At 40.8% G+C, this 25,527-nt stretch overlaps 2 protein-coding genes across 11 annotated transcripts in view; one reads left to right on the top strand and one right to left on the bottom strand.

Moving 5' to 3' along the window:
- Ripk2 (receptor-interacting serine-threonine kinase 2) overlaps positions 1-20,207 on the bottom strand; it is a 31,226-nt gene extending 11,019 nt beyond the window's left edge. For 2 of the 6 annotated variants that reach the window (XR_015619799.1, XR_015619798.1), the window contains exons 1-6: positions 19,763-20,207; positions 14,883-15,036; positions 12,392-12,547; positions 6,610-6,767; positions 2,260-2,309; positions 1,121-1,282 (exon numbers count right to left, since the gene is read on the bottom strand). Coding sequence is in view for 4 of the 6 variants with exons in the window: in NM_001191865.1 (NP_001178794.1) it covers positions 1,121-1,282; positions 2,260-2,309; positions 6,610-6,767; positions 12,392-12,547; positions 14,883-15,036; positions 19,763-19,935 (853 nt within the window). In the remaining 2 variants the exon portion in view is untranslated. 6 annotated transcript variants of the gene reach the window in all.
- A 254-nt stretch (positions 20,208-20,461) lies between these two features.
- LOC120102838 (uncharacterized) overlaps positions 20,462-25,527 on the top strand; it is a 108,802-nt gene continuing 103,736 nt past the window's right edge. For 3 of the 5 annotated variants that reach the window (XR_015620159.1, XR_015620158.1, XR_015620157.1), the window contains exon 1: positions 20,532-20,630. Coding sequence is in view for 1 of the 5 variants with exons in the window: in XM_087551496.1 (XP_087407622.1) it covers positions 20,508-20,630 (123 nt within the window). In the remaining 4 variants the exon portion in view is untranslated. Of the gene's footprint in view, positions 20,631-25,527 lie in introns of all 5 variants that reach the window. The other 2 variants (XR_015620156.1, XM_087551496.1) reach the window with 1 other exon arrangement.

Here is a 25,527-nt window from a genome sequence, read left to right on the forward strand (position 1 = left end):
ACTGGTACTTGATTTAATACAAGGTGTAATTTTTAAAAGTTCAATCTCCAAGTTTATTGACTTTTTTTTAGGTCCTATGGATTCAAATCTAAGAACTCTGCCTAACCAAGGTCTTAAGATTTTTTTATATTTAGAGGTCTGATCTTCCTCTCCCTTTGAAATATGCCTTAACTTTGAATAACTTTTCTTTCTTTTTTTTTTTTTTTTCGGAGCTGGGGACCGAACCCAGGGCCTTGCGCTTGCTAGGCAAGTGCTCTACCACTGAGCCAAATCCCCAACCCCTTGAATAACTTTTCTGTGTCTAGAATTGTCACTTTAATTGGACAAACACTGAGGGAGCCTCCTCACTGTCTTCTCTCTTCTCACACAGTCACTTCCCCATGCAGCAGTCAAGAGGGATTCTGACCTAAACTTAAATTAGATCACACTGCTTCCGGAGGAGACAGGAGCGAATGGCTTTCCACTACAGTGGAGTTGAATGGTGAGGGGCTGGCAGCCACTCCCTTACTCTCTAGGTCACCTTCATCTTCTTTGTTCACTATACTCTACATTCATGGGCTTCCTCTTTCTTCCTCAAAATCACAAAACATTTTCTTCTTCTCATGTCAGAATCTTTACTTTGGATGTTTTCTTTGCTGGAATTACTTAGTCCAAGAATGACTGGCTCTGTTTCAAGCTTCCAACAAGAACTAAAATACAAGCTCCTAAAAACCCTTTGCCTTTCTTCTTGTGGATGCCTCTCAGGACGCTCGCTTTAGTACTGACTTCACAAGCTGGGTTTTTGTTATTTACTCATTCCCTCCATGCTTTCTCTGGAAGAAGGTTAAACTGAGGAGATATCATACTTAGCTTTTGCTCCCTCTGCTCATCCCAGTGAGGAGGGAGCACAAGGCCAGTATTCACTAAAGGAACAGAAGGATACTACTACCAAACATCTTCACTTTTCTGTTAGGAATTCTCAAATCTTTTCTAGGAGCAATTACATATATAAATGTAGCAACAAGAGCCAATTAATTGATGGAACAGTTTCAAGATAGGCATACATTTTCAAGGAATACTTTATTTATGCATACTTATATTTTCTATAATTCAAAGGTCCAGATTAAAACTGTGCACTCACTCAAGAAGGATGGTCTCTCATCTGGGTTTTGTGCCCATCCACTTTGTATTAGAGAGATCATGAGACCTCGATGAGGTATATCAAATGGCAAATTTTCCTCACTGGTGTTAGGCCGATGTCCCTGGGACACACTGTACATGATCTGCAAAGGATTGGTGACCTCTGTCAAAACAAATGTATTTCATTAACTGGAAAGACATTACTAACACAATTCAAATCAAAATGAGGATATCTTAAAAGTGTTAGTTCAATTCAAAATACCCCTCTATGTAAAGAGAACTTACATCCCAGCCACTGTCAGCCTGGTACACCTCTCATGGGAGGAATTTTACAGCTCCTCCTCCTTAGTTCTAGATTTAGACAAGTCATTTGATTTGCTGTGAGAAGAGCCAAACCAGGCAGAGCTCAGCAGAGCCTAGCAGAGCCAACAAGGGACAGTAACTAATAGTTAAAGTGAATGAGAGATAAATGCTGTCTGCTAAAACGCTGAAAGGTTAAGAATATTCATGATGCAACAAGTTCAACATTACAAAGTTCAAAAACAAATTAAGATGCTCCAATATTATCTGGGAACGACAAAGGTTGTATTTCAATATCTGTTGGTATTTATAGAAGGAATAACAATTAAATTTTCACATAGAGTTTTATAGCTACCAGGATCTTGAAAACAGTAATAAAGACAGGTGTGATGGCACATGCCTTTAATGTTAGCACTTAGGAGGCAGAGGCAGGTAGATCTGTGAGTTCAAGGCTAGCTTGGTCTATAGTCTACATAGTTCCACCAGGACAGTCAGAATTACATAGTGAGACTCTGTCTCAAAAAAGAAATTCTCATTTTGCAAAGGACAAAAATGAGGACGTGAGATTTTATGGCTTAATCACAGAGTCAGTTAATGCTAGAACAAGAACTAGAATTTAAATTTTTCTGATCTTTAAGACCAAGTACACTCTTCATAACCTATCCTTAATCTAGTATACTTTATAGTATGCATAGAGGCATAAGTGATATACTGCTATGCTTGTACAGTATATTTTGTGCACAAAATGAATGGCTGGTATATTTAAAATCTGGTGAGGTTTACACAGTTGAGAAATGTGCACTAACCAAATGATACCCCCTAGAATAATACTATACATACCTTCAAAAGGCTGTTTTCTGGACAACACTTCCCACATGATAACCGCATAGCTATTTAAGTTAGAAAGTTATAAATTGTTAGCAAACTTTGTATATAAACCAGTATAGCATTATTTAACAATGACATCACTTTTGAAGATGAGAATGTAAAGAATCACCATGCCCAGTCAGGATGGTGAATGTTTATATGTAACTGAAACTGTTCCTGAAAATAATTAATTTTAATGACCAATATGAAGTTACCACAATAATGGCCTAATGCTGTTACTTACCAGGATAAATGTTTGTGATAATTTATCCTAAACATTCAGATAAATGTACTCTCTGATATGACGTCCTTATTTTTCCCATAAAGAGCAATAACAGAAGACTGTGTAATGTAGTTCTGTTCTACTGACTTTCCCTTTTCACAGGGCAAGTATTTCAGCGATTACAGTTCAGTTGCACATTACCTAGTTAAGCTGAATAGAGTTTATATTTGGAATAAATGAGTCGAAAATAGAAATTCTACAGTACCTTCAGGTGAACTACATGTTCAAAAAGAATGTGTGAACTTGATTAGGTACCCACATATTATCTTTGAGCAAAGTGAGGATTAAAGAGAAAAATCCCACCCAAATCAAGTACAAATATTTCTACATTTGCCCCCTTAGGGGATATAGAGCTCTGACATGAAAACATAATTCAAGAAGCAAATGATAGGGACATTGATGCCAGTCTTGTTCTCAAATTTCTGATACCAATAGGGGAGAAAGTAAAGAACAAAGCATAATCCAAGCCACAGAAGGGCAACCAAGCACACTGCAGGAAGCAGTTAGCTCCATCTCCCAACAGTAACCGTGGGCATGAAGAGACCAGATCTTTTGGGTTTAGACTCCATCTTAGAGAACCCAACCGAAGGTTGAACTCAAGTTAACTAACAGGCTACCTGGCACCAGTTTCCAGGCTACTCCCCCAACAAGACCTGTGTCTAACACCAGTTTCTGGGTTATTCCCCAACAAATCTGCACCCACAGGCTACAAGCCCACTCCTGATGCTTCACTTTCTAACAACCACCAATCAGGAGGAAAGCAGAAGTTAACTTTATGGTTTGGCTGCCAGCACCAGCCAATTATGTTAAAGGTCATAATGGACCACCAATCAGATGTGTACCAGGCTAGATACCCCCTTCTTGCCTCTATAAATGCTTGCCTAAAACTAGGCTTAGGGCTCCACCTTCCTGCTGTGTCAGGGTTGGTGGGAAGCCCAAGATCGAGCTTGAATAAAGAGACACCAATGCGATTACATTGAATTCAGCTCCTTGGTGGTCTTTCTGGGGGTTCATGAGTGTTTCATGGCACAGTAGATGAAAATGGTCTCAACTCACCAATAAGGAGACAGAACTGGCTATATTAAGAAACAAGATCCTACTTCTGTTGTCTCTAATAATCGAGCCTTATTGGTAGAAATAAACCAATTATCAAAGCAAGTTGAGCAGTTATTCTCAAGACAAGGTCAACTTCCAACCACAATTAGTCAGAAGAGACAAGGAAGATCACCCCACATTAAAAAGAAGTAACAGGGGCTTTAAAAATGGCTCAGTGGTTTAAGAGCACTGACCACTCTTCCAGAGGACCTGTGGAACTGTGGGATGGAGTGTAGATGAAATTCCCAGCACCCACATGGCAGCTCAAAATATTCTGTAACTCCAGAACTAGAGTATCTGACACATGCAGACACCCATGCAGTCAAAACACCAATGCACATAAAATAAAAATAAATAAATATTAAAAAAAAGAATTTCCTAAAAAAAGAAAAGTAACAGCTGTAAATATATATGCAACAAACTCTGGCACACCTAATTTCATAAAACAGACAAATGGACATGAGAGGTCTAATTTTTGAAACAATAGTGGGTGATTTCAATCAGTCAATAGTTAGGCCAACCAAACTAAACACGGTGGTAGGTCAATGGATTGAGCATATGTCTGCTGAATAGTTCATCTAACTGAAACAGAACACACACTTTTCTTAGCAGCCCAAAGGGCCGTCTCTAAACCAGACATTCTAGGCTACAAATAAAGTCAAAGGAATCAAAACAAAACAAAACAAAACAACAATAACAAAACGCCTCTTGTATCTTATATCTTCTAGGCTCCTAGAGTAACAAAACTAGAAATCAAAATGTGGGAAGAAAGTCTACAAAAACTATACAAGTATATAGAGACTGAAGAATGAACTCTTGGATTGCCACTGGGTCATTCCAGAAACCAGAGGGAAAACTTAAAAGTTCCTAGAATCAAATGAAAGTGAAAGCACAACTTACAAGGTGTAAGAGGTACATTTGTAGCTAGGGGTGTTGTGTTTCATAACAGGTAAGAAAGGAAGCCAGGGATTGTTTGGTGGAGGCACACAGTATGTTATGTATGTTAAGAGGGAAGAGGGTGCAGGCTCATGCTAAGGCATCCCTTCCCTCTGAGGGACCAGCCACAGGTATAAGTATAGAATGGGGTTATTTAGGGCACAGGAGGGGAGCTGAGAGAGTAGAAACAGGGAAAGGCAGGAGGACAGAGGGAGGAGAGGAGAGGGGAGGGGAGGGGGGAGGGGAGGGGAGGGGATGGGGGAGGGGAAGAAGGAGGGAGGGAGGGGCGGGCCATGAGCACATGGAGAGATGGGGAGAGGGGAATAGGGAGAGAGGGGGAAGAGAGTAAGGGAGCAAGAGCAAGAGCAAGACAATCAAGAAAAGAAAGCAAGAGAGAGAGAGAGGAGGGGGCAAGCAGTCCCTTTTCCAGTGACTCAGCATATCTGGCTGTTGCCAGGCAGGTGGAGCCTAGATGAAATGCCAACAATGAGTGCTTTAAAAACCAGAAAGATCTCAAATAATAAGGTAACAAAGATCAGGGCAGAACTTAGTGAGATGGAGACCAGAACAATATCTATTTTTGTTGTGAGTCTAGGCAGCTAAGCCATCTCTCCAGCCTAGGAACTATATATAAAAAGAGTTCTTTAAAAACAAATGATGGTCAAAGTTTTAGATGAACAGTCAAGAGATGAAGGCTAAAATTAATAAAATTAGAGACGAAAAGGGGAGGCTACTTTTTTTATTTTCAATAATATACAAAGACTAATTGAAATCTCATTTTTTAAAAAAAGCCTGGAAAATCCAAAAGAAATGGTAAGGAATATGACTAACTAAAATTAAATCAAGATATGTACACACACACACACACACACACACACACACACACACACACACACACACATAGAGACACTAGCAATCACTGACACCTATGTTACAGTAATGACTCCTAACAAGGAAAATCTCAGGACTAGATGAATTCATTGTCAAATTCTATTAAGCTTTTTGCTTTTTTCTTCGTTTTGAGACAGAATCCCTCTATGTAGCCCTGGCTGTTTTGGAACTCATTATATAGACCAGAGATCTGCTTGCCTCAGCCTCCTGAGTATTAGGATAGAGGCCTGAACCACCATTCCTGGCTCTCTGTCAAACTTTTAAAGAAGACACAATACTAGTGTTCCCCCAACTGTTTTATAAGACGAGGTACTGGTTAGTGTTATGTCATCTTGACACAAGCTAGAGTCATCAGAGAGGAGGGACCCTCAATTGAGAAAATGCTTCCATAAGTTCCTGCTGTAGGGCATTTTTAAAATCAGTGACTGAGGGAGAAGGCGCAGCACATTGTGTGTTGGGGCCATTCCTGGGCTACTGGTCATGGGTTCTATAGGAAAGCAGGCTGAGTAAGCCATGGGAAAGCAAGCCAGTAAGCAGCACCCCTCCATGGCCCCCGTATCAGCTCCTGCCTCCAGGGTTCTCAATCTGTTTATAGTTGCTGTCCTCCCCAGCTTGAATTTGATCAATGTTTCTTCCACCTCAGCAACAGAAAACTTTCAATCTTTAATAAATAATTAACAGTAAAAATGAAAGTGCTTGTAGTAGTAAATGATATGTCTTGACTAGAAAGTTATATAATCAGCATATATACCTTTATATCAAGAAAAGATGTTTCTATGACTTCTTCTTAAACCCAGTAGCAAGCAATTCATGTGAGTAATGTGTAAGTAACAGTGATTAAACATTATGGACTGTTGCTTATATATACTTTCTTGAGTCACTTAAGCTGAAAACCTTTGAGCAGTGTTATATATTCACAGGACAAACTAAACACCTTCATAGTTTTAAACAATGTTGAAATTGCTTAAAGTAAAAGGGTTTAATTTGAAAAACATCAACCATTGTGGACTAATTATTTTCACTGTAAGTTCTTAGAAGAAAATCTTACAAAATGGAGCTGGAAAATTCTGGCTGATTAATTTTATGTTTCAACTAAAAAAAATAACAACAGCCTGTACCTGTATATATCATGCTTCACGCTGGCCCTTGATTTCTGTCCCGGTTCATAGTTCTCAGGTGGCATATAGATGATCGTTCCCCCTTCGGGTGCAGATTTGTAGCTCCGTGATTGGGAGAGTGACATCATGCGCCATTTTGATAAACCGAAATCTGCAATCTGTGAGTGGGAGTTGAATTAAAATTCAATTAAAAAACGGTTCAAGGATCAGCTGCCATTGTTTTCATATACTGCATTTATAATGGCTATCATACCCAGAAAAGTGATTTCTATCAATATTCTAACCTCTTACAAATTAAATACTGTAGTGCTATTACCAATAACTCCACATGTACTATACACCAATGAGGTCTGTAGCAGAATCTTACAGGGATGCTAGTTGTTTCAGAATGTGAATAGTCTATATACTCAATATAGTTTTTATGTCAAGAAGCTTCAAGGTAGGCTGTGGTTTCCAATCCCTACCATCGACTAGCCCTCCTCATATGCCATATACGTGGCTTACAGATCAGGTCTAATGGTCCTTACTAAGTCTTTTTATTAAATTTACTCATTTGTGTATGTATGTGTATGTGTGTGGTCATGGGAGGCCAGCTCAGGAGCCTGTTCTCTCTTCCCATCACGTGGGTTCTTGGGATGAAACTTCGCCATTAGGCTTGGCAGCAAGCACTTGTGTAGCTGAGACAGTTTGCCAGCCCAGGTTTGTATGGTATTATTCTTCTAAAAGTGGTGTTGCTAAATGTTAAAATAAGTAAAATAATAGTAAAAGTCACCATTACATGCTTTCTGCTCACTATTGAGTCACTTTGGGAGCTGGAGAGATGGCTCAGTGGTTAAGAGCACCAACTGCTCTTCTACATGTCCTGAGTTCAAATCCTAGCAACCACAGTGGCTTACAACCATCTTTAATGAGATCCGGTGCTCTCTTCCGGCGTGCTGGAAGACAGCTATAGTGTACTCATATATAATAAATAAGCAAATCTTTAAAAAAAAAAGGATCACTTTGGATGGGTACATATCACATATGTGTGTGTCCCTGAGAATACACAGGTAAGGAATTAACCAATGGTAGGCAGTCTTTATTTTCAGTACGTGTTTTACAGCTTTATTTCAGTTGTAATCTTGTGTATATGTTATATAACATAGGCTATGTAAGTTTCTTATAGTTTAAAAGGTTCCTTAATTTTTAAAAAAAAAGGTAAAACGTAAGAACAGAAATCCTATTTAGTGATCAAGGAGTATGGGAAAATTAAAACATTTAAATTGCTTAGACTTAACAATACGTACTGAAGAAGTTAACAAAGTAGGGTGGGCTCCATCCAGGATTGTATAGAAAAAAAAATAATTTATATCTGGGTTTAGATGAACGAGACAAACATTTCAGTTCCCAGCTCATCATAAACAGAATATACAAACCTTTCATACCTTACCATAAGCTTAAGAGAAAACAAACTAGACACGGGGGGACATGCTGCTGAACTTGGACACCCAGGCCTGGCTAGCTCTAAAGGCAACGAAGCTTCCGCTAAGAACCCTGGGCTCTGGAGTCGAGGTCATTCCAATTTACAGTCTAATTCTACCAGGATTTTTGTGTGACCCTGAGGAAACTTTAATTTCTCTGTGCCCTACGTTATGCATTCGTAACTGGGGGTAATGCACCCTGTAGAAGTATGTTGAGATAATTCAAACCAGTCTTTCGAGGGATGATTCAGGAGAGCATCTGTCACGTGGCACGCTAGCCACAGGAGTTAGTTACTATTACCAATGCGTGTATGTCTAAAGATTATTATAAACTAAAAAGAAAAAAATTTAGAAAGTAATATCAGTCTGAGTTTCAAAAAAGGAAAAAATGTTGATTTTTTTTCAAGTATCCATCCTATTAAAAGACATTCCTTTAACCAAGAAAAAAGAAAAAGAAAAACAAAACAAAACAAAAACCCAGACAAAACCCAAAACCTTTAGAAGGGTTTGCAAAGGGGCATTTCAAGGTATCAAAAGGGAAACTTTAAGAGTAATCAGAAAATGCTGAAACCATTAAGAATTCATGAAAAACAAAGAGTAGTACTAAATTTTACAGTTTGCATAACAAGGTTGTCCCACAAATAATAAAATAAGACAAATCTCTTTGATAGCATTGCTACCATACCACCAACTTAAGTTTGCATCTGTAGGATATTTTGTTTTATGTTTATAACAACATACATGGCTATTAACTGAGCAGATGTATTTATTACACACTGAAGATGTGGAATTCATTGGCTCACTTCTTCTATACAGCATTTGCTAGGCATGTGGAAGTTAACAATTCAAGCTAAATTGTTTTCTTCATGAAATTTAATCTCAGTGGCTGGTCTGGGCTGCTTGAGGCTTTTGCACAAGAAAAAGTGGTTTTTGTTTGTTTGCTTGTTTTGTTCTTAACTAATTAGCCATCAGGCATCCACACCTTTCAAACTGAACTAATTAGTCACGCTAATTAAGAAAGTCATGTCAGTTGGTGAGAAATATGGGGAAACATAGGCCCAGGATATAGCGAGGAACTGGGTGGTTTTGACAGAAGGACTGACTGGTCCAGATGGAGTAAGTGACCAAGCAGTCACAAGGACTCCTTTAGGAGTCTTACGGAGAAACTAGAATGGTAATGCAAGAATGTATGTCCCTAAGAAGCTCAATGGTGATTTCCTAAAAGTATGGACTAACGGAAGGATTGGATTAATGTGTAGAAAGATTCTTAGGGCTACTTAAGGCTACACTGTGCTACTCTGTTCTTAATGGAGGCTGAAATCTTACCCAAACAACAGGATCAGATCTGATGCTGTACAAAAGGAATTCTAAAAAGTACACGATAAGGAGAGGTAGCTTGAACAATAACACGTGAAAGCAACAACAATAACAACACAAACATAAAGAATCCTCTCGGGACCTCTGCGTGTCAGTCCAATTTGAGTAGCATAACTGTCCATGGCAACTGGTAAATTACTAACCCCTTCTCCCCTTTTTCCTCTTTCCTGTGATAGGGTCTCAGTGTCAGATTGGCCTCAAACCTCATCCACTGGCTGGCACCTCACAAGTGCTAGAATTACAGACAACACTGGCCTACTGTGCCTGATAAGAAACTTATTAAGTATGTAGGGGCACAAAAGCCACTCTTAGACTCAAATCCATATTCATCAGGTGATGTCAGGTGTATTTTGTTCAGTTCTAGGGATCAAAATGTGAGACTAAGGCTAAAGCATGCGTCTATGTAACAAGAGGTTAAAGAGCATACAACAAGGAGCTGATGAAAGGAGGCAAAGCTATTTAGCAGAAGAAAGGGAAATAGCCTAGTGAACATGAGAAGCAGAGGGACCTTTGCAATCCAAATATTAGGACAGCTTTTGTACCGGAGAAGAACTGAATTTATTACATTGACCAATAAACACGAGGTAGAACTAATGGCCGAAAGTACAGGGAAGGACGTTTGGTCATTTAAGAAAGTATCAGTTATTCACACGGATGCTGTGTCCTCTGGGAGCAGGGACTCTCACAAGGACAGCAGGTAACCACAGGTCCTGTAGAAAGGATGAGATACCCCGAGCTAGTCCCTCACTCCCTCTCAGGAAGCCTGGGCTACAAGCTTGACCTTTCTTTCTCTTCCCAAACTACCATTTTACATCAAGAAAAAGGAAGTGTATTCGGTAATTTTTAAAAATTTTTCTCATGACTCCGTTAAAATTTTCTATTGGCCCAACTACTCTATTAAGTAGTGGAGGGATAAGTGTTTCTTTGAACATTTTTAATATTTAAAATCATCAATTGGTATAGGACACTGTGTCCTATACCAATAGGCATATAAGAACAGAGTGAGCTGCACTTAGTACTAAGAACTCAGAAGTTACTCCTTATTTGCGTTCCCCCATTCTATGCAGGGCTACAGTATGCCTTGCCCTTTACACAAAAACAAGTTCAAAACATGAGCTTTCAGTATAAAAGCCTAATAGTAAGAAACATTAGAAGGAAACATAGAGGAAAATAGTCAGTACCTAGAGTTTAAGGGACAGAGCTTACAGGGTACAGCACGAGCATGGTGCACAAGGGAAGAGGATGATAAGCTGGATCAATGTCCAGTTTTTCTTGGCGACAGGCTTTGTTAAAAGGATAAAAATAGGCCCAGGACATGGATCAGTGGTAAAGTACTGCTGGGCAAACATGCCTAATGTCTCAGAACCCATATAAAAAATCCAGGCGTGGCAGGCTACACCTGCAATCCAAGCGGTGGGGAGCTGGAGAATGGAGGATTCTGTCTCTAGCCAACCAGAATAGCCAATGATCGATCTCTCTCTCTCTCTCTCTCCCTCTCCCTCTCCCTCTCCCTCTCTCTCTCTCTCTCTCTCTCTCACACACACACACACACACACACAGAGAGAGAGAGAGAGAGAGAGAGAGAGAGAGAGAGAGAGAGAACAACACAAGCAGTGGAGAAGTATTTGAAAGAAATATCTGAAAATTATCTGATGAATGAAGGACTCATTCAAAATATATATGGGGTTCTTAAAACTGAATGATAAAAATGAAACACTCAGTTAGGAAATGGACTCATGAAAAAGCTTTTCACGGATGGCTATACGGGTGACATGGGAAGCACATCAAAAGATGGTCAAAAATCTCCAATTCCTGTCCAGTTTCTGGTCTGGAAGCTGAGTTCTAATTATGCAGGGAAACTGGGTAAGGGGTACATGAAGCCAGGTTCATTTATAATTTCCTATGACTCTACCCTAATTTTAAAACAGAAAAGAAAACAAAGGTAAAACATTTTTGACAACTGTAACTAAGAAACACAGTGAATTGCTATTTTGTACCAAATCCTGTCTCTAAAGTTTAAGAATAACTGAGCCTTAAGCCAGGGCTGTTGTTGTTGTTGTTGTTGTTGTTGTTGTTGGTGGTGGTGGTGGTGGTGGTGGTGGTGGTGGTGGTGCATACCTTTAATCCCAGCACTAGGAAGGCAGAGGTAAGAGATTCCTGAGTTCCATGCCAAGCCGGGATACCCATGAACCCGTTTCATATAAAGTGCCTGTCAGAGTGGAGGAGCGGGATGGGGATGGTGTGCAGCTGAGAGGCCTCAGAGGGCAGTGAGATCAGTGAGACAGCTCTTTTACAATCTGTGGGAGGTGAGTAGGGACTATGGGGTGAGGGTACATTGTTGGCCAGGGTCTGGGAAATGGGGATGCCCCATTTGTATAAGGAGGAATTCCAGGTCCTGCTAGACATGGTCTTATAAGGCAAGAGGAAGTTTAATTTGGATACAGGGTTTCACGACCTCCTCTGGTGGGGCAAAGGTGAGATGGGGGCTCACAGAGCTAAGTGTGCGGGGACATGCGGCCTACCCTCCATGCTATCCCATAGCTTCCCCAGTCCCACAACAAACAAACAAGAATAACCGAACCACTTCAGGAAAGGGGCTGAAGTATGGAGAGCTGAAACCACCTAAGTGAATGAATCTTGCTGACAAAGAGCCATGAGCATGTATATTAAGGACCCCCAATGCCTCAGACCCATAGGAATGCAAAACCCCTGGTCCCATTGCAAGGTTGGCAGTTTGTGCAAATGCTGGGAACTAGAGCTTCCTCCCCTGGATCTTTGCAGCCTGAGATTGCTTCATTCCCTCACCTACCCAGTCAGGTTTCCCAGCCCCAAGCCACAGGGAGGTGGTATTGAAGACAGAAGTTAAGATACTAGTGAAACGCCTTTTCAGAATTATTAAGAAAAAGACCCAGAGAAATCCACACCCCAGCCCCGCAATTAGTTACCTTAACATGAAATTCATTATCCAACAAGATATTCTGAGTCTTTAAGTCATGATGAAGCAGAGGGGGGTTCATATTGTGCAGGTAATTTACACCAAGAGCAATTTCATGCAGGATGCGGAATCTCAATGGCCATGCAATCTCAGGATATTCAGTTTTCTTTGTACAGTGAAAGAAATAAAATGAAAAGTACTACCTTAATTTAGCAGTTAAAAATTAATAAATCCACGAGGAAACAGATTACAAACTAAGATGAAATGCACACTCAATTTTATAACATAGTATCAATTGATACTGTTTCATATTCTTATATTTTAAGTTTTAGAATTGTTCCTGATAACGACAGCAGTGGTGTTTTTCTTCTTCTATTGGCCATGCCATTGCATGGCATTCCTGTCTTGTTCTTTAGAAGAAACCGCTCTCAGTTATTTGTATGTATATACAGACACATGGTTTTACACTCTCCTGTACCACCGAGTTCCATGGCTTCATCTAATCACTTAGACCCATAAGCACATGCACACAGAGAAAAACATGTATCATTGCTTCTGACATGCTAAGCCATCCATTCAAAATTTTAACTCTTCATATTCATTTAAAACTATAATTGTCACATAATCTCTACATCAATTAAAAATTGTCAGTGTATTACATTTATTTGGAGTGTCAATATGTCATATCAGCAAAACATTTAATTTGTTACTATAGTTTGTGTGTATACATGTGAGGGGGTACATGTGTCAGAGTGTGAGTGTAGAGGTCAGGACGACTTCCTGAAGTGAGTGCTTCCCCTGCACCTTGACAAAGGCTTTGGGCTCAGCCTCAGGTCAAGGTTGTCTTATTGGGTGACAGTGTCTGTGTCCTTCTGAGTCACCCCACTGGAGCTCAGACTTTTTCATAACACAATTTATTGACTTTACCTCTTGAAACATTAACTTTTGGGAATTTTCTTTTTGTGAAATCTAAGACCACTTTTGTTTCTAAACCTATATTCACGTGAGTTTCTTTAAAAATAATTCTTTCTGAATAAATGAAGCTCACTCGGTTTCCCAGGAGAATGTGTACACTCAGAAAAATCAGACACTTTGGAAAAGGTGGTAATGCCAATCAGGCACCATACCCATGGGTTCATTTTTAAAAAAACATTAAGCAAAAGTCACTTTTTTTGGAAGTGCTAAAAATGGCCTTATGATCCTGAAAACAAACTTGCTTAAATTTCAGTTACCAATTGGTAGGGAGATGTTTCAAAACATTTTAGGCTGTTTTTATAGTATATCTCCATTTTTCATTCAATGATCTTTTATGATGTGAGGGATGAGTGCTTCAAGATAAACTCCATGGTGAGTAACTAGTGTATAATTCAGGGTACTAGACTAAGGAACCGAAAGGAATAGGAAATTCCAACGCAGAGTATTACTTCCTTGGGAACACATACGCTTAGTGCCTAGGAGTAAGCGAATCTTTTGTTGGTCTGTACAAAGGCAACTTTTTCAAAACACTATGAAGTTTAAAGGAGCAACGGGGCCTCTGCACGGCAGTGCCATGTGGGACTTTTCCTCATGCAGTCAAGGGGACAGTGGCAATCTATGCTTTACGGTCACATCTAAGAGTTAGCAATACCCCTAGCGAAGGCTACAGAATTTCCAGTAGGCTCCAAATCTGGGTGCCAGAATATCTACAGGGATGTGGAAAGAAAAGATTAGAATCTCTGCTTAAACTCCAGTTCTCAAACAACCAAAAAGAAGCTGATTGGTGGAATCTTTTTGAGTTGACTCCTGGGGCAGGTACACAAACCTTACAGACTGACACGAGTTACTTTAATCCGTCTTTGTTTCAGATGGTCACAAGTCATGAATAGAATGCGATGTATTCTGAAACAAAGAGGAAGTCACTCCATGAGTGGCTGACAGCGGTGCCCACCTTCCCTCGCCTGCGTAGACAGCACTGTGGCATAGTATAATGCGGGAGAGCCACAGGTGTTCAAGGTAGTATGCAACTTTAATTAGCTCAAATCCTCATAAAATGCAGCATCTGACCTAAAATGATTTCTGAAAGAAAACGCAGACTGGAAAAAAAAAATCAGTGTGTAAGATCAAGCAAAAATAAAAATAGAATATATGCATTTTGAGAATGAGGACTCCCAAGTGTGTTTGTTGATAGGATTCACAAATAAAAGTCAGAGTAACTCATACCTTGGGAAATAAGTCAGTACTGGCTCAAACTGCTATAGATGGAAAAATGTCATGTATCACGTCACTGAAGATAATTTACTTGGTCCACTAACTGCTAATACTTAATTTGGATCCTAAATCATCACTAATATAATATATGACTTAACAGTGAACTATGTAGTATGAATTTCTTCTATTTCCCATGCCTACCTGGTATGATTCATTTATACTTGCAAAGAAATATGGCTGAAGAACAAAAATATTATATTTAGCTTGAGCAGACTGAACAATGGTTAAAGCCACTGAAAACAAGCAGTACTCACTCTGTGTAGAAGCTCATTTAATGATCCGTTTGGCATGTATTCAGTAACTATGCCCAAAAATTCAGGCTCATTGCAAATTCCCAATATTGGAAGAATGTAACTAAATCTTGCTTTATGTAATATTTCGGCTTCTCGTAAGATATCATTTCTTTCACTAAGGGGAAAAGAAGACAATTATTTCAGATAATGAAAAACACCTACAAATACCATGCACACAGATTAATTAAGTTTGGATTTCTCCCACTAATTAGCTACGTAGCTTCAACGTCTGTGTCCCTTAGCTTGACCATATTCAAAATAGAGATGCTATCCACTGTCTGTACTCTACTGGTCTGTTAGAGGGCAGTCAAAATAACTTGCATTAACCACTGGTGGGAAGAGGGCTACGCATGCTGATGACTGTACTTCCCACGAACAGTCAAAGCGCAGCACATGGGTCGTTACTGTGCTTTTTCTAGGAAAGGGAAGGAACAGTGTAAGAGGAAGCTCCAAAAATCCACCTATGTTAGAATGACTGATGCTTGAGCTAATTCAATTTTCGAGATTATTTTATACTAAAAGGAACACATTTGATTAGAAGAACATTACATTTTATTGTTATGTGCCATAGGAAAGTTTTCCAAACATGAACTCTAAAACATTCTAACATTGGGGATGTAATAGCTTAGGCCAGTGGTTTTCAACATTCCTAACGCTGTGACCCTTAAATACAGTTCTTCACGTTGTGGTGACCCCCCAACCATAAAATTATCTTTGTTGTTACTTTGTACCTGTAATTTTACTACTGTAGTGAATCATTAATGTACATATCTGTGTTTTCTTAGGTGATCATGAATAAAAGTGATTATCAAATAGTGCTGTGGACACATTTTATCACATACAAAGACAAAATGGCATCTTTGCCTTTAAAGGCCCATAATTCAGATAAGGAAAATAAATAAATAATACAAAGAATAATGTGATAATTACCATATATTTTACATATATAATATACATATATAAATATATATTTATATAACACAGAGAGAGAGGAAAGAGAGAGAGAGAGAAAGAAAGAGAGAGAGAGAGAGAAAGAAAGAGAGAGAGAGAGAGAGAAAGAAAGAGAGAGAAGCAAACTATGGGGCATTCAGAGGAGAGAGAATTTTGAGCATGGTAAAGTCACCACCAGTCTTCAAATAGGTAGACTTTCAATGGAACCTGAAGTATGGCTAGAATTCAACATCAGAGAGAAGGCACAGGAAGTAAACGGGGCCTCCACCACAAGCAAGACCTTGCTTCTCTTTTGCACACGTGTGTATCCATCCCCAGGACTTACAGCAATGCCTACTATCGAGCAACAGAGTGCATGTCTGACAGCCACGTGTCAAATGAATTGGGGAAGTGAAAGTAAGGCTGTGACTGTGCCAAGAGAGCTAGGTTATGAAAGAGTGTCTGTATGGGAGGGTGGCATAAGTGGCATGCTGGGACCCTAAAATGCCCCGAACCACTTTGTCTCACGTCAGGTGCAATGGAAGGTTTGGAGCGAGAGAAAAGAAATCAGTAAAAGAAGGTATAAAGGTCTTGGTTCAGGAGATGGGATTGAGAGAAAGAGGAACAACTTTGAAGATTGTAACAATAGTTCAGATAGAAAGCAAGGGAGCCTGAACTGATAAAGTAGTAGTGGAAAGACAAGAAAACACTGGCTGAAAAGAATAGTATGAGCCAGGACTGACTGGCTATAAGGGACTTCAATGAGCAGAAGCAATGGGGGAGAGCTGATATTGACACCATCTTCTTATGCCCAGATGCATGGGTGTTGGCAGCGATGACATAAATAGAAATGCTTCCAGGAGAAGCCTATTGGGTAAGTGATGATGATTAGTTGGCTCTTAAGAAACCCGAGCCCTGGACGAATGACTGCTGAAATAAGAATACCAACAGACAGTCCTGACCAGACTACTTAAAGCACACGGAGAGACTCAGGGACACACACCCAACCATAGTTAGAGGTTATTAAGTCTTTGAGTAGGCAAAATATATTATGCTTCTAAATTCAAGAGGTGCAAGGCAACATAACCAAGTCCCTATTCTCTGTCCCTGATCTCAGCTGTAAAGAAACCAGTTCTATCAGTCTGTGAAGCTCATCCAATTAAACTTCAATTTCTCAAGTTCTGTGTTTGCCCCAAGAGATATGGGTCAACAAGACAGTTGCTGTGTAGTGCCTTACAGGATGAACCCAAAGATCCCTGGACACTTGAAATGAGAGGGCACAGTGTAGAAGTTCCAGTGACACATACATATAAAATAACCTTTCCTCTTTCTGTCCAAAGTATGAAATAAGGGATTAGGAGACAGCACAGTCGGTAAAGTGATTGTCATACAAGCCGGAGACTCTGAGTTTAATTCCTAATACAGACAAAAAAGCCAACAATAATGAACACTCCAAAACATTAAACACACACACACACACACACACACACACACACACACACACACATACACTCTCACACTAAATGGTGGTCCTGAGGTGGTCTTGAGGAACAACACCTGAGGTTGACCCCTGGCTTATACATCATGCATGTGGAGCAGCACATGCATCCCCTACGTGTATATACACATGCATGTACATATACACAAGAAAAGGTATGATGTATTCGTCCTCCTTGTCAGCCATTTTATATGCACTCTAAACCCTGGGCAACTCTCTAGAGCTGGTTTCATTATCTCCATTTTACATATGGGGCATCTACAGTTAGAAAAACGAATGATCCTTTGGTGACCACAACACAAAGCGACAGGTTTTAAGTCACATTTAAATTGTAGCTCTGGTAAAGTCTGTTTTTCCTAGTCTACTGTTTGATGAGAAAAGCAAATCAGATGGTTTGTGAGGTTAGATTTCAACAAGATTGAGGGGGAAAATAAAAGCAAAAGATTTTTAAAATATAGCTTCAATAATTATATCACTAAAATTACCCAACTCAAAATTTCAATAGGAAACAGCTATCCATCTCTAGGGTACTTGAACAGCCAACAGGAGTCAGCAGTTCACTAAAGCGGGAAGATTGCTATGGAAGTCCCACTCATTGGCTACGGAGAGTGACTCACTAATTGTTAAAATAACATGTAACGTCACATAAACTTATTTTCTTTTCAGGTAATCTTAAAGAACAATGGGTACATTATCCACACCAGAGCACCACAAGTATATGTATAGTGTTTATTATTCATATTTTATAGGTGAGGAAGTAAGATACCCTCAGAGTCAATTGCATAATCCTAGGCCTGTGCTCATGGAAAGATCTTAGACAGCAAGATAAAAGAGTGCAATGCAGTAGGGCAAGGGGGTTTTGTTGGTCTTATAAAGGTATTTTCCTATCTAATTCAACGGAATTATACTATGAAGTGGTTGGCGAATTTGGGAAAGCAACAACTTTTTTCCCATCTTTATCCCTCGGCCTACAAATGACACAAACAAAGCTTAGGTAAATTTAAGCCTTGAAAAGCAGAAACCAAAGTAAGAAAAATCAACTAGCTTTAGTATAGATAGTGGTCTATTAGTGCTACATTTGCATAGACTATTTGCTTGATTCCTAACCAACCTCCCTTTTAATGTTGACTACTGTGTGTTCATGCATGTGCGCGCGCACACACACACACACGCACACACACACACACACACACACACACACAGAGCACTGGCTCCATTGACTACTACAATGTGATCTTGCCAATAATGGAAAAAAAGAGCACAGGCAGATGAAAGTCTAACATTTTATCAGGGCTGAAGCAAGAGAATTATTTGATGCTGGAACTGCCCTGATACCCAGCATTAATGGCCTCTGACCAATAGGGCCACTATGATATCTGTATTTCCACACTAGATCCAGGAGAAGAGAACACTGCAACCACCAGTGTTAGCAAGTGCACTAAGGACTGAATGAAGGTCCGGCTCAGTTTCTGATGGAAGAAAAATACGAAGAGTTCTGACTAGACCCATTGACTAACACATACAGTCACAGATCTATGGTATTTAGTTGTAATGTTTTCCTGGAAACAGAAACCAATGCTTTTTTTTTTTTTCTTCTTCTTCTGAATATATGGGAGCTGGATCCAAATAATGCCAGGACAAGGGATGGTCAAATTTGTTTTCAATCTTCACAAGTTTTGACCATTTAATAGCTTTTGATTCATCTTACTGTTACAAAAACAGAGCACACTTCCTTTGGGGACTTCCAAAGCAAGAGCTCGAATAACAACTGGTAATGTAGAATTTGATATCCGAAATTCATGAGTGCACGTAATAAACCACAAACAAAACAAAACCAACCAAAATCCAACCAAACCAAGACATAATACGCAGGCTCAGGAGCAGCACTGCTCAATAAAACTATGGAGTGAAACACACATAAAACCCTAGAAAAATATTTTGACGTTTAATCAATACAAAAACTACACACACACACACACACACACACACACACACACACACACACACACACAGGCGCTAAATGTTCAAAATCCGGTGTGTATTTTGCACTCACTGCTTAGTACTTCGTTTCGAAGAGCAGTTGCCAGAGCCCCACAGCTCTTGTGACTAACAGCTAGCTAAAATAGAGCAAAGCCCACAAGCACTGTACCAACACACTTTTAGAGGTGGCCGTGATTGCAGGGTTCTGGAGAGAGAGAGAGAGAGAAAGAACACCTTGGATGGGAGGAGAGGCAGGGCGGTGGAGAGGCGAGTTGCGAAGTCTGACGCAGGTCCAGGACAATTTCTCTCTTGGGCCAGGATAGCCCAAAAACTTAAGGACTCGCCGCGGCGGAGCCGGCGCATCACCATCAGTGCGGTCAGGATGATAACGCGTCGGCCCGCACTTGCGTGGGGTCCCACGTCCGCGCCCTACCTGTCGAGCAGCGGCGTGTGAATGTGCAGGTGCTTCACTGCCACCCGCACCCGCCAGTCCGCGTGTCTTGCCGACGAGACGGTGCCTGAGGCGCCGCGGCTGAGGTAGTGCAGGTCGGCGAGCTTGTGGTAGGGGATGTGGGGCAGCGCGCTGCAGATGGCGTCCCCGTTCATGGCTCCAGCTGCGCAGCGGCTCCGCCCGACCCTGGCCGCGGCCCGTGCTGCGGTGCGCTAGGTCCCGGGGCGGCCCATTCTCTGCAGTTCCGGCCCGGCCGGCTGTCCCTGGGAGCCCGTCGGGTCTGCGGCCGCGCCGAGGCGGACCTTCCTCCGCCCTCCTCCTGGGTTCCGTGGGTTCCTCCCTCCGCCGGCTTTTCTAGGCCGGGCTCTTACCTTCACCAGCTCCTCAGCCTTCGACTCCTACCCCGATCCCTCCCTCCGCCGGCCCCTCCTCCGCCGGCTCCTCCCTTCTTTAGCTCCTCTCTCCGCGGGCTCCTCCTCCGCCAACTCCTCCTCCGCCAGCTGGTCGGTCCTCTGGCTTCACCTTCCGCCCGCTCCTCCCTCCATTGGCTCCTCCTCTGCAAGCTCCTCTCTTCGCTAGCTTCTCCCTCTGCAGGCTCCACTATCTGCTGGCTCCTCCCTCGACCTGCTCTTCCTCTGTAGACTCCTCCCCCCTTCGGCTCCTCCCCCGCCGGCTCCTCCCCTCGCCGGCTCCTCCCTCTGCCCGCTCCTCCCTCCCTCTGCAGCTCATGAGGTTAACCCAGGCGAGTGTCAGAGGCTTCCCTCCCTCGACAGCCGAGTGGGCACCACTGAGGCCTGGAAAAGTTTTCCTCTGGGGAAAATCCCTCCGCAGTCCTCCAAGCCGGTGTCAGGTGGGTCGGCTGGATTTTCCTTTGGCCTGCGTGTCTTCCTTAGCTTCCAAACCCCAGAAGCGATAGGGTGTGGGGTGACTGGGGAGTCTGGTGACTTCGTTAAGGCCCCACTTCCTGCGCTGTTACTATGTGGTTGCCTTTGCCCCAATCTTTACTCAGTGTCTGACACTTGAGGAGTGAGGTAGAGAGGTCAGCGTTGTCAGTGTGACAAATTGAGGTGTTTAGCTTCTGTGACAAGCTCTCTTACCAGGACACTCTTTCTCCTTTTATTCCCCAAGGCCTATGCACAAATTGAAAAATAGAACCATTTCTTGTGTTTGGGAAGTCTTCTATCCGAGAAGAAAAACAAAGACAAAAACAAAAACAAAAAGCAAAAAACCAAACAACCAAAAGCCATCACTATTTCATCTTTTTACTTTAAACACCTTTCTACTTAAATGACTGTTCAGTACGACGTTTGGGGCAAGTATCTCATATGAGCGATATAGTTCCATGATCCTACACCCACCAGGATGTTGCAATCTGTGATGTGTTCCTTATATTAGTAATGTAATATGTATACAACATCGACATTTCCTTTCCTACACACTAGTTCTTAATAGTTTTTTTTTTTTTACAAGTCTGCATTCTAAGATTATGTTTTCTTGGGCTAGAGTCATGGGTAAGCCATTAAGAGGGCTTTCTGTTCTTCCACAGGACCTGAGGTTTGTTACTAGTACTCGAATCTAGTGGCTCACAGCTGCCTGTTCTCCAGCTCCAGAGAATCTGACCACCTCTTCTGGCTTCTGTAGGCAACGCACATAAATAAAAAATATAAGTTTAAAAATAGGAACTCAATATAATGAGTATATATTCTTAACTAAGAATATATGGGTACATATATGTATGTATGTATGTATATACATACATGGATTTTTGTGAATATATACATTTAATTTTCATAATCACCTAGTTAATGATAGAAAGCTTAAGACATTAATATTGAAATGAATTTACTAGACAAACACTTAAACAAAACAGACAAATTAGCCTCAAAAATAAGTACCACACCTATATGTTGAACTCATTTATTTAAAATCCTACAAAATTATACCTAAATGTTATTGTGAATAAAGTTTATTTGTGTCTTACTACATTAGTTTAGGAAATATCAGCTTTAAGAGATTCACATCTCATTTAGAAATAAGATACAAACATTTTGCAAAATAACACACTTTTTCAAAAAACAGCCCAGTTTCAAGTCAAGTGTAGTAGTATTGGGTTCTACTTAGTTACCATCCAGGGTCATGGATTGAGTTCAGTTTTCCCCAACAATTAAACAATTAAAAGACAGAGGGAAAAAAAATCACAGCAATAGCAAGCAATCAAGTTTTATTAAAAGTATAGTATGTGTGCACACCCATGCACACACATACACACACATATGCACTTGCACACACACATGCACACTCACATGGACATGCACACGCATACATACACATGCACATGTACACATACACACACATGCACACAAGTACACACACACATGCACAAGCACACACAAACATACACTCGACACAGAAGAACAGACTGATCATAAGTAGGGAGGAGATAGATACTGAAATCTGCTTTCCCTTGGAAGATTGGTAGTTCGAGTGTTTTGGTGACATAGGATAGGTTCCTTTCCCCCTCTTTTTGCATTGGTCAGCTTGAAAACAGAGGTGTAAGTCCCTAGTATCTCACTGTGCAAGCTTTGACCTATCCATGCCGTGCCTAGAACATGCCCAGATAAGTCACCCAGAAAGGTCACACTTTCGGGAAAAGCCAGAAGCTTGCTATCTTGTTGATTATCTACACTCTGATTTGCTGTATGCCTACTCTCACTCCTCCAGACTAGCTCCCAGACTGTTGTAATTCCCAGGATTCCCTCCTCCTGGATACTCCCTGTCTCTATATGACAGCAAGTCTCTCCCCTTCTTGATGTGCACACTAGTCTTGAAATTCTCTCTTGATGCTATCTGCTATTCTTGCTTTCCTCACAGATAAATTTTGGACATGCCCAGTCCTCTTCTGTTTCTGTTAGCCCTGGATTCTTGCAGATATCTCTGAATGCCCCTATCCCCCCACCCCATCACAATAAAAACCTTGCTCCCAGATTTTTGTTGGTTTTTTTACTGTGCCCCGATTTACAAAAAACACAAGCGTCCACCACCCCTTCTTATCAAGGACAGTTGACCACCTGTTGTAAGCATTTGCTCCTTTGTTTCCCTTGCTGCAATCAATTGCACCTTCCAGCTTTGAGCCTAAAATATACTCTTCCTTCTGTAGGTTGCTTTTGCAGGGTATTTTATTACAGCAACAGGAAAATTTCCAAGATAGAGCTGATTAAGTTAAAGTCTAGGCCTTAATCAAAGGTGACTGTTGATACAGGAAAAATTAAATCAGAGGTGGTGGCATGTGCCTGAAACCCCATTACTTGGGAGGTTGAAGCGTAGGCTCCTGGGTTTGGAGTCAGTGCGTGGGCCTATGGTACCTAGTATGGACCCCCCATAATAAAGAGTAGATATTTAAATAACAAGATAGCCATGCATAGGGGGATGACAGGTTATAGACACAGGGACAAGGCAACTGCAGTAAATCGAGGAATGACTGAAGTTACCACAGGCTAGGAGAGAGGAATCGCACCAATTATTCCTCAGGGCTGTCAGAAGGAAAATTTCTGTGCATACTGAATCTGTTTTCCTTGTCTAATCTTGCTTTTCTGTCAGTGTGAAACATTGCTTGAGAAAAATCTACCTGAAGGAAGAAGAGTTTATTTTGCCTTGTGGTTTCAGAGCTCCAGTCCTTGGTGGGTAGCTCCACTGCTTTGGGGCCCAATGAGGCAGGACATCACAGCAGGGGTCCTGTGTCATGCAAACCTGTTCACTAGGAAGCATAGAGAAATATGGCAGGACAGGGACACTCTTTGTCCTTCGCAGACAGTGGGCTACCGATACCCGGAGTGGCCTGCTTTCTTCAAGTAGGCCCCTGATTTCTATCAGCCCCTTCAAGTCATGAGCTGATCAATAGATTGCCAACAAATGAAGCAAGCCTCATGACCTCTCGGTAATGCTATCAGCGGGGAAGTAAGCCTTCAGTGCACGGGCTTTTGGAAGGTTGCTTTGTATACAAACCATAATAGTTAATGCAATAGTAAAATATGTAATGTTTTCAGATTGTTTAATTTATGCAGCATCATATCCACATGACATTTTGTTTGTATCAATAGCTTTTCATAAATGGCTGAGTAGTACTGCATGGTATGGGTACACTATAGTCATTTAATCATATATTCATCAAGGAATATTTTAGGTTTCCTCAGTATTATTATTATTATTATTATTATTATTATTATTATTATTATTATATCTTTTTTTTAACCTTTGAGACAGGGTCTCTCTACATAGTCCTGGCTCTCCTGGAACTCACTATGTAGTCCAGACTGGCTTTGAACTCACAGAGATCCAACTGATTCGCCTCTAGAGTGCTGGAATTGAAGGCATTTGCCATCAGAGTTGGCTAAAATTCTTAATTTATTTTTATGTGTATGTTTGTACACCTGCCTGGTACCCACAGAGTCCAGAAAAGGAAATACCTTCTGGAGTTACAGATAGCTGTGGGTTGCCATGTGGATGCAGGGAATCTTCCTCTGGAAGAGCAGCCAGTGCTCTTAACTCCTGAGCCATCTCTCTGGCCCTACAGTTTCATTTAAACAAGCTGATTATATGGTTAGAAGACTAGGTCAGAATGCCAATGAACCACTCCTTTCTTGATCTCCATATACTCTCAAAGCAGGGAGATAGATCAAATTAGCCGAATTAACTGTGTTTAATAATTTCTTCACGATAAATTAAAAGTCTCTCTAGATGAAACCATATTTTAGTCCTTAAATTATGTTTGGCTTATTATGGTAAAGAATACAGAGAAAATAACTTGCTTCAAAGTCCCCTAATTTGATTCATGATTAAAAGAAAAGGGAAATTAAACAGTATTGAATACCTATGACTCCATTTTTACATTTAGTTGCCTATATTATACTAGAAACACTTTATCCTTTTTATTCATATTAATATGATTTTTTAACGTGTCCTAAATAGGTGGGGTGCATGGCATTCGATTGATATTAAAAGGCGAGCAAATGAAAATTGGACCTGCCTGGTAATTCACACCTCCAGCCCAATACCCCCAAGGCAACACATTTAATAGCCATTTAATATACCTTTATCCTAAGTGCTAGAAGTACAATAATAGTAAGAAAAGAAATGTTGTCTCTGCATTTGACTGTCCTAGGAAAGATCAGATGCCAGAGCATGCTCACAAGGTCGTAAGTGTTCTGCTGAAAGTTCAGGCTTCTCAATGTCAGGGAAAACTCGTGGGCAAATTAGGGAAAGTGGTGCTCACAGTGGTAATGTGACTTTCTAGAAGCAAGGGTTTGTGAGTTGCAGGGTTGAGATGCTGGAGCTTATCTTTCGGGCTCAGAGTCCACTTTTTTTTTCTGGGAACTGCTTTGGTTCAGTGATAACCGGGAGTGTGCTCCGTTTTCACTTTCACTTTGTATAGTGTCTATGGAGAGAAATAGAGTGATTAGGGAAATTCCCAGATACAAAGAGATGGTGCTGGACAAAGATTCATTAGTACAAAATTTTCCTGGGAATTTCCATTTTCCTGTGGGATTTTATTTGGAAGGTTTCTCAAAAATTGTAAGAACTTATGTGTAACTAGTTGATTAGTCTAAACCTAGGAATTTCGGTGCCTGAATTTAGCAGAATAGTTTGCTTTTCTATTCTTTTTTTTCCCCATAGCTCAAAAATCATGTTCCCTGTCATTCCAGAGTGGTAAGCAAAACATGCTGAGGTATATTACCTTAAAAGTCAGCACA

This window comes from Rattus norvegicus, chromosome 5, assembly GCF_021556685.1.
Source record: "Rattus norvegicus strain SHRSP/BbbUtx chromosome 5, alternate assembly SHRSP_T2T, whole genome shotgun sequence".
Lineage (NCBI taxonomy): Eukaryota > Metazoa > Chordata > Mammalia > Rodentia > Muridae > Rattus > Rattus norvegicus.